Source organism: Pundamilia nyererei, unplaced genomic scaffold, assembly GCF_000239375.1.
Source record: "Pundamilia nyererei isolate P.nyererei 1_Seehausen unplaced genomic scaffold, PunNye1.0 scaffold00025, whole genome shotgun sequence".
In the NCBI taxonomy this organism is placed as follows: domain Eukaryota; kingdom Metazoa; phylum Chordata; class Actinopteri; order Cichliformes; family Cichlidae; genus Pundamilia; species Pundamilia nyererei.
Genome location: NW_005187426.1, coordinates 2,177,490 through 2,190,378, shown reverse-complemented (window position 1 = coordinate 2,190,378; position 12,889 = coordinate 2,177,490). Strand labels below are relative to the sequence as shown.

Sequence of the window (12,889 nt, the reverse complement as noted above, 5' to 3'; positions counted from 1 at the left end):
GTACACAGAAAGTGTGCTTCGGATGAAGCACGTGAAGATTATACTATGAAAGCAGAATGTATTTAAAAGTTGTTAATTAAATTGCTAAGCAAATAAGCTACTCAGAAACACCACTGTGTTTGAGCAGGAACAGGAAGTGATACTCTACCGCAGAGCGAGCGAACACCAAGTGACAGCGCCACCCTGTTTGGGCCATATGAGGCCCAAACAGATGCCAGTGCAAGTGAAGGTGCCATCATGAGATTGAAAGACCAAAATAAGCCTCAGAGAGAGAACAAAAAACTGTAGGACTAGCCAGATCAAAAATCTGGTATATTGTTAAAAAGAAGGAGTGCTTTGGCCAACTCAGTACTAAAGTACACAATGACCATTATTTTCATGGTTAAGAAAAATTATTTTACAACTAGTCAATTAGTCGATACTGCAAGAGTTTCTCAAGGTAAATAAATGGGATCAGTCACCTGATCTCAATCCAACAGAGTATGCTTTTCAGTTATGAAATATAAAAAAGTAGCAACTGAGGGCAGCTGCAGAAAAGGCCTGGCAAAGAATCTCCAGAAGGGAAACACAGCATTTCATGATGTCCATGGGCTCTAGACCTCAGGTGGTCACTGACTAAAAAGGATTTTCATCCAAGTATTAAAAACAATATATACAATCCTTACAGACAGTCATCTCGTTCTCGTCTCTAACAAAAACTAATATGTCAGGATGTATAATCCTAACATATTCGTTTCCTGCTTATATGTTTTGCATTTTAAAGAGAAAAAAAGTCATACTGCTTGTATATACGATCCTTACAGGTAATACAAAGTTATGTGACAACTCTGAATTAAAGCAGAAACTCTACATTTTGATCATATATCGACTGTCTGATTGACTGTCAACTATGGTGGTGTACAGAGGCAAAACTACAAGAAATTTTGTCTTTGTCCCGCAGATTATGAACCTAACCATATATACAGTTTATGCATGCTCACACTGCTCATAAATGTAACCTACCCTCATTAAAAGGTTCCCACTCGTACAGTCTGCCCATGAAAGGCTGGTTGTTGTAAGATGAACACTGGACAGCCCGGATGTGCCTGCTGGATGGGGGACAGGCCTGCGGAAGGACCAGTGAAATACAAACATGCATTTATTTTCCATGAAAACACCAAGTCCGACAGGTAATTCCCTTTGTAACTACAACCGCGTCTCACTGTCACGCTCTGTAGCCACTGATTTACTGATTGCTACAGTGAGCCTTCACTGTTTTAACTGTTTCCACTCCTCCACTTGTAGCGCTGTCTTTTTAACAAAAGCACTTAGATTCCAAGCATATATGAAGGCTCCAGAGTGAAACCCAACCTCCTTTAAGTCTCCATACATTATATCATTTGTCTAAACAAGACTGGTCTGCTTTACTTTACTTGAATATCTGTCATCACACAACATAGAGATAATGTGCAGAACCAGAGGTTGTTTCAATTCATTTTAATGCACAGAATCAATTCAATAACCTAGAAGATTATCCACATACTCATGCATTTAAGCTGGTGTTAAACTCGTGAAGGTGCTGTATGAGTTATTAAGATTATGGGTTTTTCCCTAGTAATTTAAATAAGGTTTAATGTTTGATTCAAACACACAGACAAGTGCAGCTCTCTGGTGAGCTCTGCTATAAAACATCCACTCATAAGTTCAGTATCTCAATCAAAAACTTTACAAAAATAGATTCTGAGATGGTTTTGAAGATTGGTTTCAAGTTTGAGCGGTGGCCATGTGGCTCTGGAAAGGTATAAACTATTCACACCCAAAGCTAATGAGTCCACTACAGTGCAATAAATAGCATAGGCTTTCTAGTTTCTAATTAATATTAGGTGTTCTTGTTCAATTCTTCAACTCAGTCAATGACAATTTGACTAATAAACTCTAAACACATTTGAACCAGGTCTAATTATCCAAATTAAACTGTTATGGTAGTAGAGGACACATCTACTACATGTCTAAACAGTATAGGGCTTCAAAGTTAAAACTAATGGTTTATAATTTGAATGCTAGCTTTTCCTTTGCACACACAAACAAAAGGAGCATTAAAAATAATGAAATCCAGATTACTAACAAACCAGTCTGAGAATACAAACAAAACGCAGACTTGCATACATTACTGTTGCAGATCCTGTAGCGAGCATGCTCCCCAGCACAGAAGGAAGAAGGCAGAGGGTTGTAAGGTCTCACTTGATGCTGCTTAGGATTGGACATGTGGCTGCCTGTATGGTGCTCCTGTTGGACCTCAGCCTTGTTGGCTGAACTAGGCTGGTAAAGGGGAGCCCAGACTTGGTTATTTCTGGGATGCTGTGTCCTGGCATTAATGTCGGGTCTGCTGTAGAGATGGAGATTGCTGGAAGCATTAGGGTTGTTTAACCTGTGGCTACCATGGCCTCTAGCTGTGGGGTGGTGGGAATTAGCTGCAGCAGAGCGTCTGTGTCTGTGTGGGCGAGGGATCTTAGAGCCCTGGCCTGTATCCGTCTGCAGTGAAGTAACATCGGGCGCCCTTCCATAGCCATACTTCCCTGGGATAATGTTTGTTACCCTCCTGAAAACACAAACATATTAACACTTAGTGTGCAAGTGTAGTTATCACTTCATCTCTAGGCTACACATGTCCCTATCGAATACCACAGAACTGAATCCAGTCTGCTACCGTATTTCTACCGACAATGTTTTAAACTTGAATCAATATCTTTTTTATTGGAAAGGTTTAGGTTTAGCGAAATGCCATCTTTTATTGAAGAAAATGTCAAGGCCCGTCTTCTGAACTACAACTTTTGTGATGCACCAGGATCTCATGGGCAGAATTCTGGGAGCTTTTGTTGTTATTTGGCTCCTTCGATTCCAACTCAAACAACCCCCCATTACTCAGCTGTCAGTGCTATTTGTTTAAAGGCAACCACAACAGGAAGGAGGTCACAAAGCTGCCAAGCACAAGCCGGGCTTTTGATTCCAACCATAAAAGACTAGTTTCCACTGCAGGGCAGTCAGATGTGCCCACAATGATGGCTCCAAACAGTCACTTTTAGGCTGCGCTGCTCAGCATGCAGCACAGTCATACATGACTCACTGAAAAAGCACAGAAGCTGAAATACTTTTATTTAAAAAAGGCTCATTGTGCCTTATAACACATCAACATAGTCGCATAAAATGCATAGATATAGAAATATGAATTGCAATATTTGTTCAAATGTTAAACATTTTGTATTTTTCACATAAAAAGTTTAGTAGTTTAAGTAGTCGCAGGGTCATGAATTCTGACAGTAACCTGGTCATAAGTCATAGCAGACTGCCCTTTTAACTAGTGTGTGGTTGTGGAAAAGGGGGTAGGGGAGGTTGTATACAGAAGACACAGAGGGGAAAGGATGATGTTCATTTCGTATAATGGTCTTGACCGATAACGTTGCCAAACAGTTATGAGTTGACTGAAATTAAGTAAAACATCCTCATTCACTCCAACATATTTACATAGTGTGTCTAACCATCAGTGTCACAGAGTATGTCACAGTCAAGCAAGATGAAATATGGAAAATAATTTTTGACATTGTACTTTTTGTCAGGATAGCTCAACCTGTGCCAGATGCTACAATAGTCATCTTCCACCATGACATGCTATATGGACTAAAAGCAGTAATTGCTGGGCCCAACTTCTTTTCATTTGCAATGCCCCTGTCTGTTGGGTCAGATTGCTATTGTGCTGGCAATCCTACAATTAATCCCATGTCTCTGTGCAGAATAATATCTGCTAAAAGTGTGTACCTGCGCCCACCAGGCCTGTTCTCCTTCTCTTTTCTCAGCTCTCCACGGCTGCTGCTGTTGTAGGGTCTGACTGTGCTGCGGTGCAGAGGAACTGTAGGCCGAAGAGCTGAAACTATATGGCCTGGTTGATGAGGCTGAACACCAGCCCCTCTGGAGGGGTACTGAGATGGAGCGTACACGGGTAGGCACGGCCTAGTCTGTTCTTGTACTCCTTTTCCACAGGTCCGGGAGCAAGCTGACCAGGGACCCCAGACACCCCAAGATCCCTGAATTTCTCCATGCTCTGCCCTAACTTCCTCGTGGTGCTCTGCCCTCTGAGGAACCTGCATGGAAATGAAACATCAATTAAGGGCATCACAAAGTGCAAAGAAGTGGAAAAGTGCTGCAAGATCTGAATGTCAAAGATTTGTGGAAAGCCTCAGCAAGACTTTAATCTTTAAAGATAATGGCTTTGAATAAAAGCTTACATTGGGGACCTCATCACATCACCACAACTATCCTGCCTCTCTGCCCCCCACCAGTGCTCATGAAATAGACCTCTGTTCATGGGAATAAAGGCCTGATTTGGCTGATTAGTGGGTGTCTGTTTGTGGTCTATCCCCTATTGGCTACCTGTACTTCTCACTATTGACTGTGTCGCTGTGCCAGGGACATATTAGCAGCGATCACTCTCTGCTCTCTGTTTGAGGAATTTGCCAGCAGGAGTCCTTTTCCAAGCTGCCTTTATCCGCAAAGTTGCGTGGAAATCCTGTCTTTAAGGAGTGCTTTGTCGCCTTTCACAACAACCTCTCTGGGCAAACACATGGCTGTAGTAAAAGCTCAGCTGCCTTTGACTTTTAATGGATGGAAAGAGAATACAAAAGCAGTAGGGAGAGTTGGCAGGGAGCTTCTTCTGCTGTCAGTCAGCCTGTGCAGCTATTCAGGGAAGCCCTGGACCACCCTTCCGCCTCTTCTGCAGCTTCGGCTTTTGTAACCCAAAGCCACTGTCATCTCTGGGTCACCCAAAGGTCACACAGCTGGACCCCCAGTAGAAACACACGGAGGCAATTCACACACACACCCTTCTTTCTGACAGTTCTGTTGGTCAGCCATCTTCCATTACTTGTGTCTCTGCGGGGGTCAAGAGGTGGATTGCTGACAACTAAAATCAGCCCTCTTTGTTTGGCTAAGGCCGACAGATGTTTTCACTTTCCGTCTCTACAAGTACAGATTATCACCGTGGTCAGGTTACCCCTAAGAATACGCTCATTCACTGTTTTGGGTGGCATTTGGCTGTGCTGGTGAGAAACAATCATGCATGCCATCTTTGGAGATGAGCATTCCTGTCTCTTTTTCCAACCAAGCAATTAGACTAAAAGATAAAACACCAAAAAGAAAAATTCCAGGAAACATTTGATGGAGGTCTACCATCATGAGAATTAGGACATCAAGCAAATCACACATGTTAGAACACTGACATATTTTTTCTAGTAGCTCCATCTCCCATGCTCACCTTTCTGTGGTCTGTTGTGTGCTGGCTGCCCAGGGGATCTGACCAAAGTAACAATAGCAGCATAGACAGTCTGTACGAACCAGAGAGAAGTAATTACTGGTCATATTTACAGCTTTACTCCAACTGGTTTATTGGCTTACAATATAAATTATGATTTGCTGATACTACTATTGAAATATTGCTGAAATACTGACATACTGTTATTCAGCTTCTATTAAGGATAATCAGAGAATGAGTCAGTCTCACAAAAAATGGGAACACAGACATAAATCTGAGGTTAACCACAAATGAATGCACCCGATATTAATTTACCTGACAGTCCAGACACAGCCTCCTTTCATACTTCCTGGTTTCTTAAAGCTGTACACTTAAATGTAAAAAGAGAAGTTGACATTAGCATGCACCTGAGTGGTGGTGACATTTTCAGCTCTGATGTGAGGCTACAGTCCAGAAGCTTCAGAGAGTTAGATTCTGTCTAATCACGGTCTGTCTACAGAACAGACTCAGTTTACCTTTTTAGCTTGGCATATATTCAAAGGAAACGTTGATTCTATCAAAACTGGTACCTTTTTTTCCTACCACTTCACTCTAGAATCCATTTGAAAAAGACTTTTACCCACCTGACCCTGTGATGACCTCTTCTTCTGGAATCTAAAAACTGCATCACCGCTGACAGCAGGTTTGAGTTGCAGTCAGAGAAAAACTTTCACCTGTCACCCCTTACCCTATGACCTAGGCCTTCTTTGCACATTTCCTACATGAATTTTATTGACACAAATGAAATGGTCAAAAAGACCTGAGAACTGCCACTTAGCAAACACCGGGAAAACACTGAAAGGTGAATGGGGGTGGTAGATAATTAGTTGTGCTGAATATCATAGAGTTTAACCTCAGAGCACACTTTTGGATAGAATAATGCTTTTTGAAGGTCGCCCAGCAGACAGTAACTTTTGATTAATTACTGCGATTCTTCCCTCAGAACGCAGGACGCCACTTCCCGTAATACACATTCACATTACTCGCTGTGAGGATTAATTTATTATAGTTAAAGAAAAATAACAAGAAATGATAATAGTATGACAGAAAGGCCTATAGCATCATCTCCACCTACCTGTACTTTTAGTTACTGACGCGTGTATGGTGAAGTTATTTGCTGCCTCACTGTAAGCTCTAAGTAGTAGGTCCTATCAACGCGCAATCCTCATGGTCGAAACATTAATCCAGGTAGAAATGCAGGGCTTCCCTCTAGAAACCTGCTGCTGAGCCATGTAAATCAGTTAATCCGTACCAGAGTTGTGAAACAAATCCAGGCAGAGTGTAAACTCCAGACTCTAATCATCACGGTGACTCCGGTGGTTCTACTTTTACGCACAAAGCCACTGAATGACAGAAAGCTGGAAACTGACACAACCCACAGAATGCGCCCTCTGCTGCGCCCCCTACCACCGTGACTACGTTGTCTGACTGTGTGTGTGTTTGTGTCTCGTGTAAATATTGAGGTGTGCGCCTCCTTTCCAATTCCGCGAAAGGTGGTGGCGAGCTTGAATGTATTTCAAAGTGAGAGGGAAGTGGGGGGTTATGTTCCTCCCCAAAGTCTTTTCGACACTCCTCTCGCCGTGAGCTGCCCATGTTGGAGCCACATGCAGGTAAACGATCTCCTTAATCAAGTCAAAGCTACTCCCATGTCTCTGACAGAGGTCACAAAAAGGATCTAAGTGCTGAAAAACTGAAATGCTGGTGTATTAGCTGCATTTAGCTTTTGTTCTCTAACACTGCATACGACAACGCCGCAAGGACGCCAGTAACTCATATTTGTGTGGGTTATTTTGAAATACAACTTTCAAAATATTGCTCGAGTCTTTGTAAAACTTGCAATAGTTTTAATCCGCAGCAATTAAAAACAAACTCAATATATAAAATAACAAAACAGCAAAGGTAAAGGGCAGTTTTATCAAAATAATGTTTCCCCTTCTTGCCACAAATAAAATACAGCCAGGACTTATTAGATAATCTAGTTCATGCCTCTGTAACATGATCATTTTTTATCTAACTTCTACAAAATGACATAGAGTCATTGAAGAAACTGTTCTGAAAGAAATGCAATTTGCACAGTTTTGTTTGCATGGATTTATTGTTTGGTCATCCAATAAACCAACTCATAGTGCTATATGTACAGCTTTACCTATACTGTTTCAATACTGGGAAAATGCAGAAAACCACAAAACAGTGAATTTAACCTATAATTCACAAGAATTGTCTTGATTTTTTCCAGGATGTCTCAAAGGAGCAGACTTCATTAAGTGGGATTGGTACTCAGATGCAGCCAAAGCAAATATACAAAAACTGGATAAAAGACTTTTTAGCTAAATGAAAACTGGAGGCATTTTTATATGAGGTAGGTCACATGTGGAGTAACATTTGGCTTCAGGCTTGAATCACAGACATTTGCTGTTTTATTTTTGCAGAGTAAAAAAGCTTAGTGTATTGTTCTCTTCAGTCTGTTTATTTAGTTTGAAAAACAGAGCTATGTATAGCAGAGTGGTTTATACCACAGCAGCTTATTATAGCCATCATTCATAAACATGCAGCCTTTATTATAGAGTATAGCCAACATAATCTACAAATATTGTGAAATCAGTATGCCAATATGTCTGTGCAGCCTAAGTCTGTGCATAGAGATCCATCACCAGTGGCACGACTAGTGGCACTAGGTACCACTGCACTGCAGTATGTCTCTTTGCAGTATGGGGAGTAAAGTAAAGGGAGCTTGCCCCCACTGAATTTTCTCACTAGTGCATAGATGCTGAGACTGCTCAGGCATTTAACCTTGAAGTTTTTAAACCTTTCTTAGACAAACAATACTGTTTGAGATGATTGGCTGACAGTCTGTCTAGACAAGATTTAAAGACAGTGGACACTACTGTCTCACACAAGGTGAACATGTACACTGTCTCTGGACAACACTCAAAAAAATTTCATGAATGTGTCTAAAGGGAGCAGTAGAATGACAAGCACCATCTCCCTTTATTTATTTACATTTTTTTTAAGGGTTAATGTAAGTTGATCTTCGGGGGAAATTTATTTTGCAATCTACATCTAACTCATAATTCTGAAATGCAATTGATTAACTAACAAGTCAAACCACTGTTTCAGATCATTATTTTTTGCAGCACATGGCTCACAATAAACAATACACTTGGTTCATTCCAGCAGAAACTAATAGTTGGTTCTGTGAGGTGGAACGAATTGGCAGCCGGCTCTCCAGACTGCAGAAAAATCTATCAGAGTTGAGCATATCAACACTGCAGCTTCTAAACCAGCTCTTAGGATTTTAGCTTGTCATTCACCCAAACAGAGATTATACAGATAATATTGCATGGGTTTAGTCAACTATTTTATAATAAGTACAATAATGAATTCACTCTCATTTTACTCCCCCTTTTGGGTTTACTGTGACCTTCTACGTGTGTCTACATTATAATTACACCATTACACTCATAAACAGACAACTGTAAGCTTTAAACCACAGCTGAATCAATCAAGCCTGTAGCGTGGAGGTTTAAAGTTGTCTGAGAAATCAGAGGTACACAAAGATGGAAAGAAAGTTAGTCCATTATTTGCATTCTGAAAATGAGATTGTCTTCACAGCCTTGCAGAAATCCTCACACTAGTTTGCCTCTCATTATCCAAGCTCTTCTTGGCTGATGGCCACTGTGCATTGGCAGCTGAGACGTACAGTGCTGCTGTTGTGACAGAAAAAAAGTGCATTGATTTACTGTGAGCAAGGATCCAAGTGCTCAGTTTTCAGGCGTAGATAAAAGCTATTTTGATGATCTACTGTAGCCAGTGCTAACTGAGATAAATTGAAAACCTTATGCTTTAATCACCCACTTTAAGTATTACAGCTATTGATTACTATCATGTAACCAGACTAATCCTTGCTGCAAACTCAGCAACTCTAATTCAAAAAAGAACTATATATATTTTAATATTCAGACATAATAAAATTGCATTTAATACACATTGCACATTTAATACAAATGTCAGTGTAACGTCCTATGATAAACAAATATGTATTTAATTTGTGCCGCAGATTGATTGACAGTTATTTCTCACCAAGACATATGGAGCACATATTCATGTGTGTAGCTTTCTAGACTGGATGGAGCTCAGGAAATACTAAACTGTCTGGACTTCTCTCCAGCGATGAGACATTGCTCTCATTTTGTGGCTCTGCATCTGTTTGCTGTCACTAGTCACAAAGTTCTGTCAGTCCTTTGGGACTAGACTTTTCTTGCAGTGTTGACACCTGTAGTCTCACAAACTGACAAAATATAACAACAGTGCATTGCTGATAGGCAGCAATGTTGTGCATCAGACGTGTTCAAAGTAAACAAGTTGTCGCTTTCTGATAGCAGACATTTGCACTGAGAGCTTTCCTGTCAAAGCAGAACAATGAGCCTTCATATGAAATCATCATGGGACAGTTGCCCCAAAAACAACACATTATACTGTGTTTCTTTTTATACAACAACTGCGATGTTCTGGTTCTTAGATTTAACTGCTCTATCAGAACAGATGCTGAACTATACTCTGTAGCATGGGCAGAAGATTGTTGTGGGAGAAAAGTAAATATGAATGTCACTCACATTACTTTTTTTACCAGGAAATAGCCACCGGGCACGGATGTTCTTGCCTTCTTCAAGTCAAATGCCCCAAGAAAGGCACTGATCTCCAGTGAGGTGGATGACATATGACAACACGACCCATCAGCTTGTGTGGGGCTGTTTGACACTCGTGGTGTTACTCCTCTGGCTTGGTGCCATTCCCTGCTGACTGTCAGATTAAATAAGGGTTAAGCATTTTTTGTAGGGTTAAAGAGCAGGTGGTGGGAAACAGGTGAAGCCTCTACTCCTTCGGGGACATTCCAGTCTTAGTTCACGCTACCTTCCTAGTTTTTGGACCTCCTAGCATGAATGTAGAGCCTCCGCCTTCTGAAATACCAATGGCTTGTGACTGACTTTCAAAGTGAGAATGGCATATTTTAAGAAATGATCTAACTGGATGACCTAGCCCCTTCACTGCAGTAGAAACATTTATCAGAAAAATAATTAGGCATACTATGCAGACAATCTCAGTGTTAATGCAGAATTGTTTAATACTAAGCACAATACAGAAAATCAGTGGTAAACAAAGAAAAGACCTTGTCCTTGTTTGTGCCCTTGCATTTATGCCCCGCAGGAAGAAATGAGAGAGCAATGGATGAGACAGGCTTTAAGACAGAAAAATCATTCTAGTCTCAAGAAAAGAGACACTGGTCATTTTCAGCTGATGATATTAATGGTGTAGAAGGGTCATTCAGATGGCTTTTAAAGTGCAGACAATGCTCCCTAGGGGCAACAATGCACATTGAGTCACTAAGTCTCTTTAACATTCTTCAAGTATTATTTACCTTCAAGCTCTGAAGACTCAAACTGTGGGTTTTTAGTGAAAAATCTACATTCAGACAATTTCTTCAGACACCTATAAAATAGTCTACGTACATTTCAAGCAGAAGCTTCCAACAGACTAAGGAAATACACCCTTGTGTTTCCAAATGCATTAAAACTGATAAAGTGATTATGTGTTATCCATTTTGAAATTAAAGGACGAAGATGCCCAAGAAAGCTCTGTCCACGTGTGCATGTATGTTGCCTAACAGTGAACCTTTGGTCCTTTTCACTTGGTCTCAGAGAGCTTTGCCAGGCTGGCTTGGCGGAAGGTCGCTTGGTCCCTCATCTCCAAGACACAGTCTCTCACCATCTCTGCAAACATGGAAGGCCAGAGCTTGTGTAAAGCCTCGCCCTTCAGGTTGGTGTCTGATGCACTTTGGACCAACTCCTGTAGGTACTGCTCTACCATAGTAGCACGCTCTGACGACTCCACACTGCCCTCCTGTGAAAGGAAAGAGAGCTCATTGTTGTTGATTCTGTTTTTCTATGGCATGGGAACATGTGAAACCATTGAGATTGTCTATTTTCTCTATGAACTGCTCACAATGGGCTGAAAAATATAATAAGTACACAAACTTCAGATAATAACACACAGACAGTAATAATCCTACATGTCTTTATTAAACACACCCATAATACAATCATAGTGCAAAAGTGAAACCTTAGATTCTTAGTTCACAAGGAAAATTTGCACTATTCGGATCGGATCAATTCTAATGATCTCTGGTGCAAAAAGCTTTCTTGACACTTTCTACTGCTGCAACAGCCAACATCTACTAAGCTTTGTTTCAAGGACAGCTAACGACATATTATCCTGTAAGACACGTTAATAAAAGATGGGAAGTCTAGAAAAACAAAGCAGCTTATCAATGACAAAAAAAGTTGTTTTGTTTTTTCCTTTAAAGTTATCAAAATTTACCTGGCCTTGTGCGAAAAAAGCTATTGCTCAAAAAACTGTTTGGCTCAAAAAACAAATTCAAAAACAAATTTAAGGTTTTGGAGTGCCTGAATCACAGTCCACACTTAAATCCTACTGACACACTTTGACATGAACTTAAACAGGCCACTCATGCTTGAAAACCCTTCAATGTGGTTGAATTGAAACAATTCTGCAAAGACGAGTTGGCAAAAATTCCTCCACAGTTTTTTTTTCACATGGAGGTAGGTAGGTTTGGATAACTTTTTTCCCCTCAATAAATGAAATCATCTCTTAAAAGTGCACTTTATATTTTCTGGAATCATCTTTGTCTAACATTAAAATGTGCATAATGATCTGAAACATGTAATTGTGACAAATTTTCAAAAAAGGAAAAAATCACTAAGAGGGCAAATTCTTTTTCACAGCACTGTGGTTGGGCAGACAACTAATATGCCGAAGGCTATGCTTCTCTCTGCTGTGCCCTGTGTTTGAGTCTACTTCAGAGTATTTCCTGCAAGTCACTCTCACTCTCTCTCTTCATTTTACGGTCTACCCTACACTGTGTGTAATAAAGATCTTTCTTCATTGAGCATGCCATGCTTCACTGTTGGAGATGTTAAGATGATAGTTTACTCCCATTCCTCTATTCCACTAAGCTGTTTCTTGAGTCAACATTCAAATGATTTCCATACTTATTTAAACATACGTATAGATTGTGAACAGAACAACATAATTTGCATGTTTGCGTTACAAATTATAATACATTTGGTTTGTTCATTTTTCTATCTTATAAATGCATTTGTTTTTCAAACAGAAATGATAGGAGTGTCTTAGATTAGTGGAAACAGAGGTCTTACATATCGCAGTACGCTTTTGTTAAACATACAACTAAATTATAATGTCAATGCTGGTGTTGATGTTATAATGAAATTGGGTAAAAAGCCTTTATCTAACTTTAATAGAGAGGTGAAAGAGGTGACCTGAACATGGGGCAGAAAAGCAAGAGTACTGTCATGCCAAAACAGGTACTGGTGCCTGATCTGCACAAACATGTCAGATGCTCCACTCTGTCCTCTGTAAACGGAGGTTAAATTGCACCCAAATAAAGCAGGATGAAACTGCATTAGTGCAAGTGCCAGTTACTAAGAGGCTACAGTAGCTAGAGGCTTAGGCTTCTCCAATGTGCTGTTATCC

General features: G+C 40.4%; 2 protein-coding genes across 5 annotated transcripts in view; both read right to left on the bottom strand.

Moving 5' to 3' along the window:
* The window catches only part of thsd4 (thrombospondin type 1 domain containing 4), a 53,964-nt gene extending 47,139 nt beyond the window's left edge, over positions 1 to 6,825 (bottom strand). Inside the window, exons 1-6 of one of the 2 annotated variants that reach the window (XM_005727602.1) lie at positions 6,396 to 6,825; positions 5,597 to 5,651; positions 5,285 to 5,354; positions 3,793 to 4,115; positions 2,146 to 2,578; positions 1,003 to 1,105 (exon numbers count right to left, since the gene is read on the bottom strand). In XM_005727602.1, the coding sequence (XP_005727659.1) occupies positions 1,003 to 1,105; positions 2,146 to 2,578; positions 3,793 to 4,115; positions 5,285 to 5,354; positions 5,597 to 5,625 (958 nt within the window). In that variant the 5' untranslated portion in view covers positions 5,626 to 5,651; positions 6,396 to 6,825. Of the gene's footprint in view, positions 1 to 1,002; positions 1,106 to 2,145; positions 2,579 to 3,792; positions 4,116 to 5,284; positions 5,355 to 5,596; positions 5,652 to 5,904; positions 6,371 to 6,395 lie in introns of those variants that run through there. The other variant, XM_005727603.1, reaches the window with a different exon arrangement.
* Positions 6,826 to 10,418: 3,593 nt separating this feature from the next.
* Positions 10,419 to 12,889, bottom strand: part of lrrc49 (leucine rich repeat containing 49) — a 32,488-nt gene continuing 30,017 nt past the window's right edge. For all 3 annotated transcript variants that reach the window (XM_005727600.1, XM_005727599.1, XM_005727601.1), the window contains exon 19: positions 10,419 to 11,218. In XM_005727600.1, the coding sequence (XP_005727657.1) occupies positions 11,003 to 11,218 (216 nt within the window). In that variant the 3' untranslated portion in view covers positions 10,419 to 11,002. The remainder of the gene's footprint in view (positions 11,219 to 12,889) is intronic.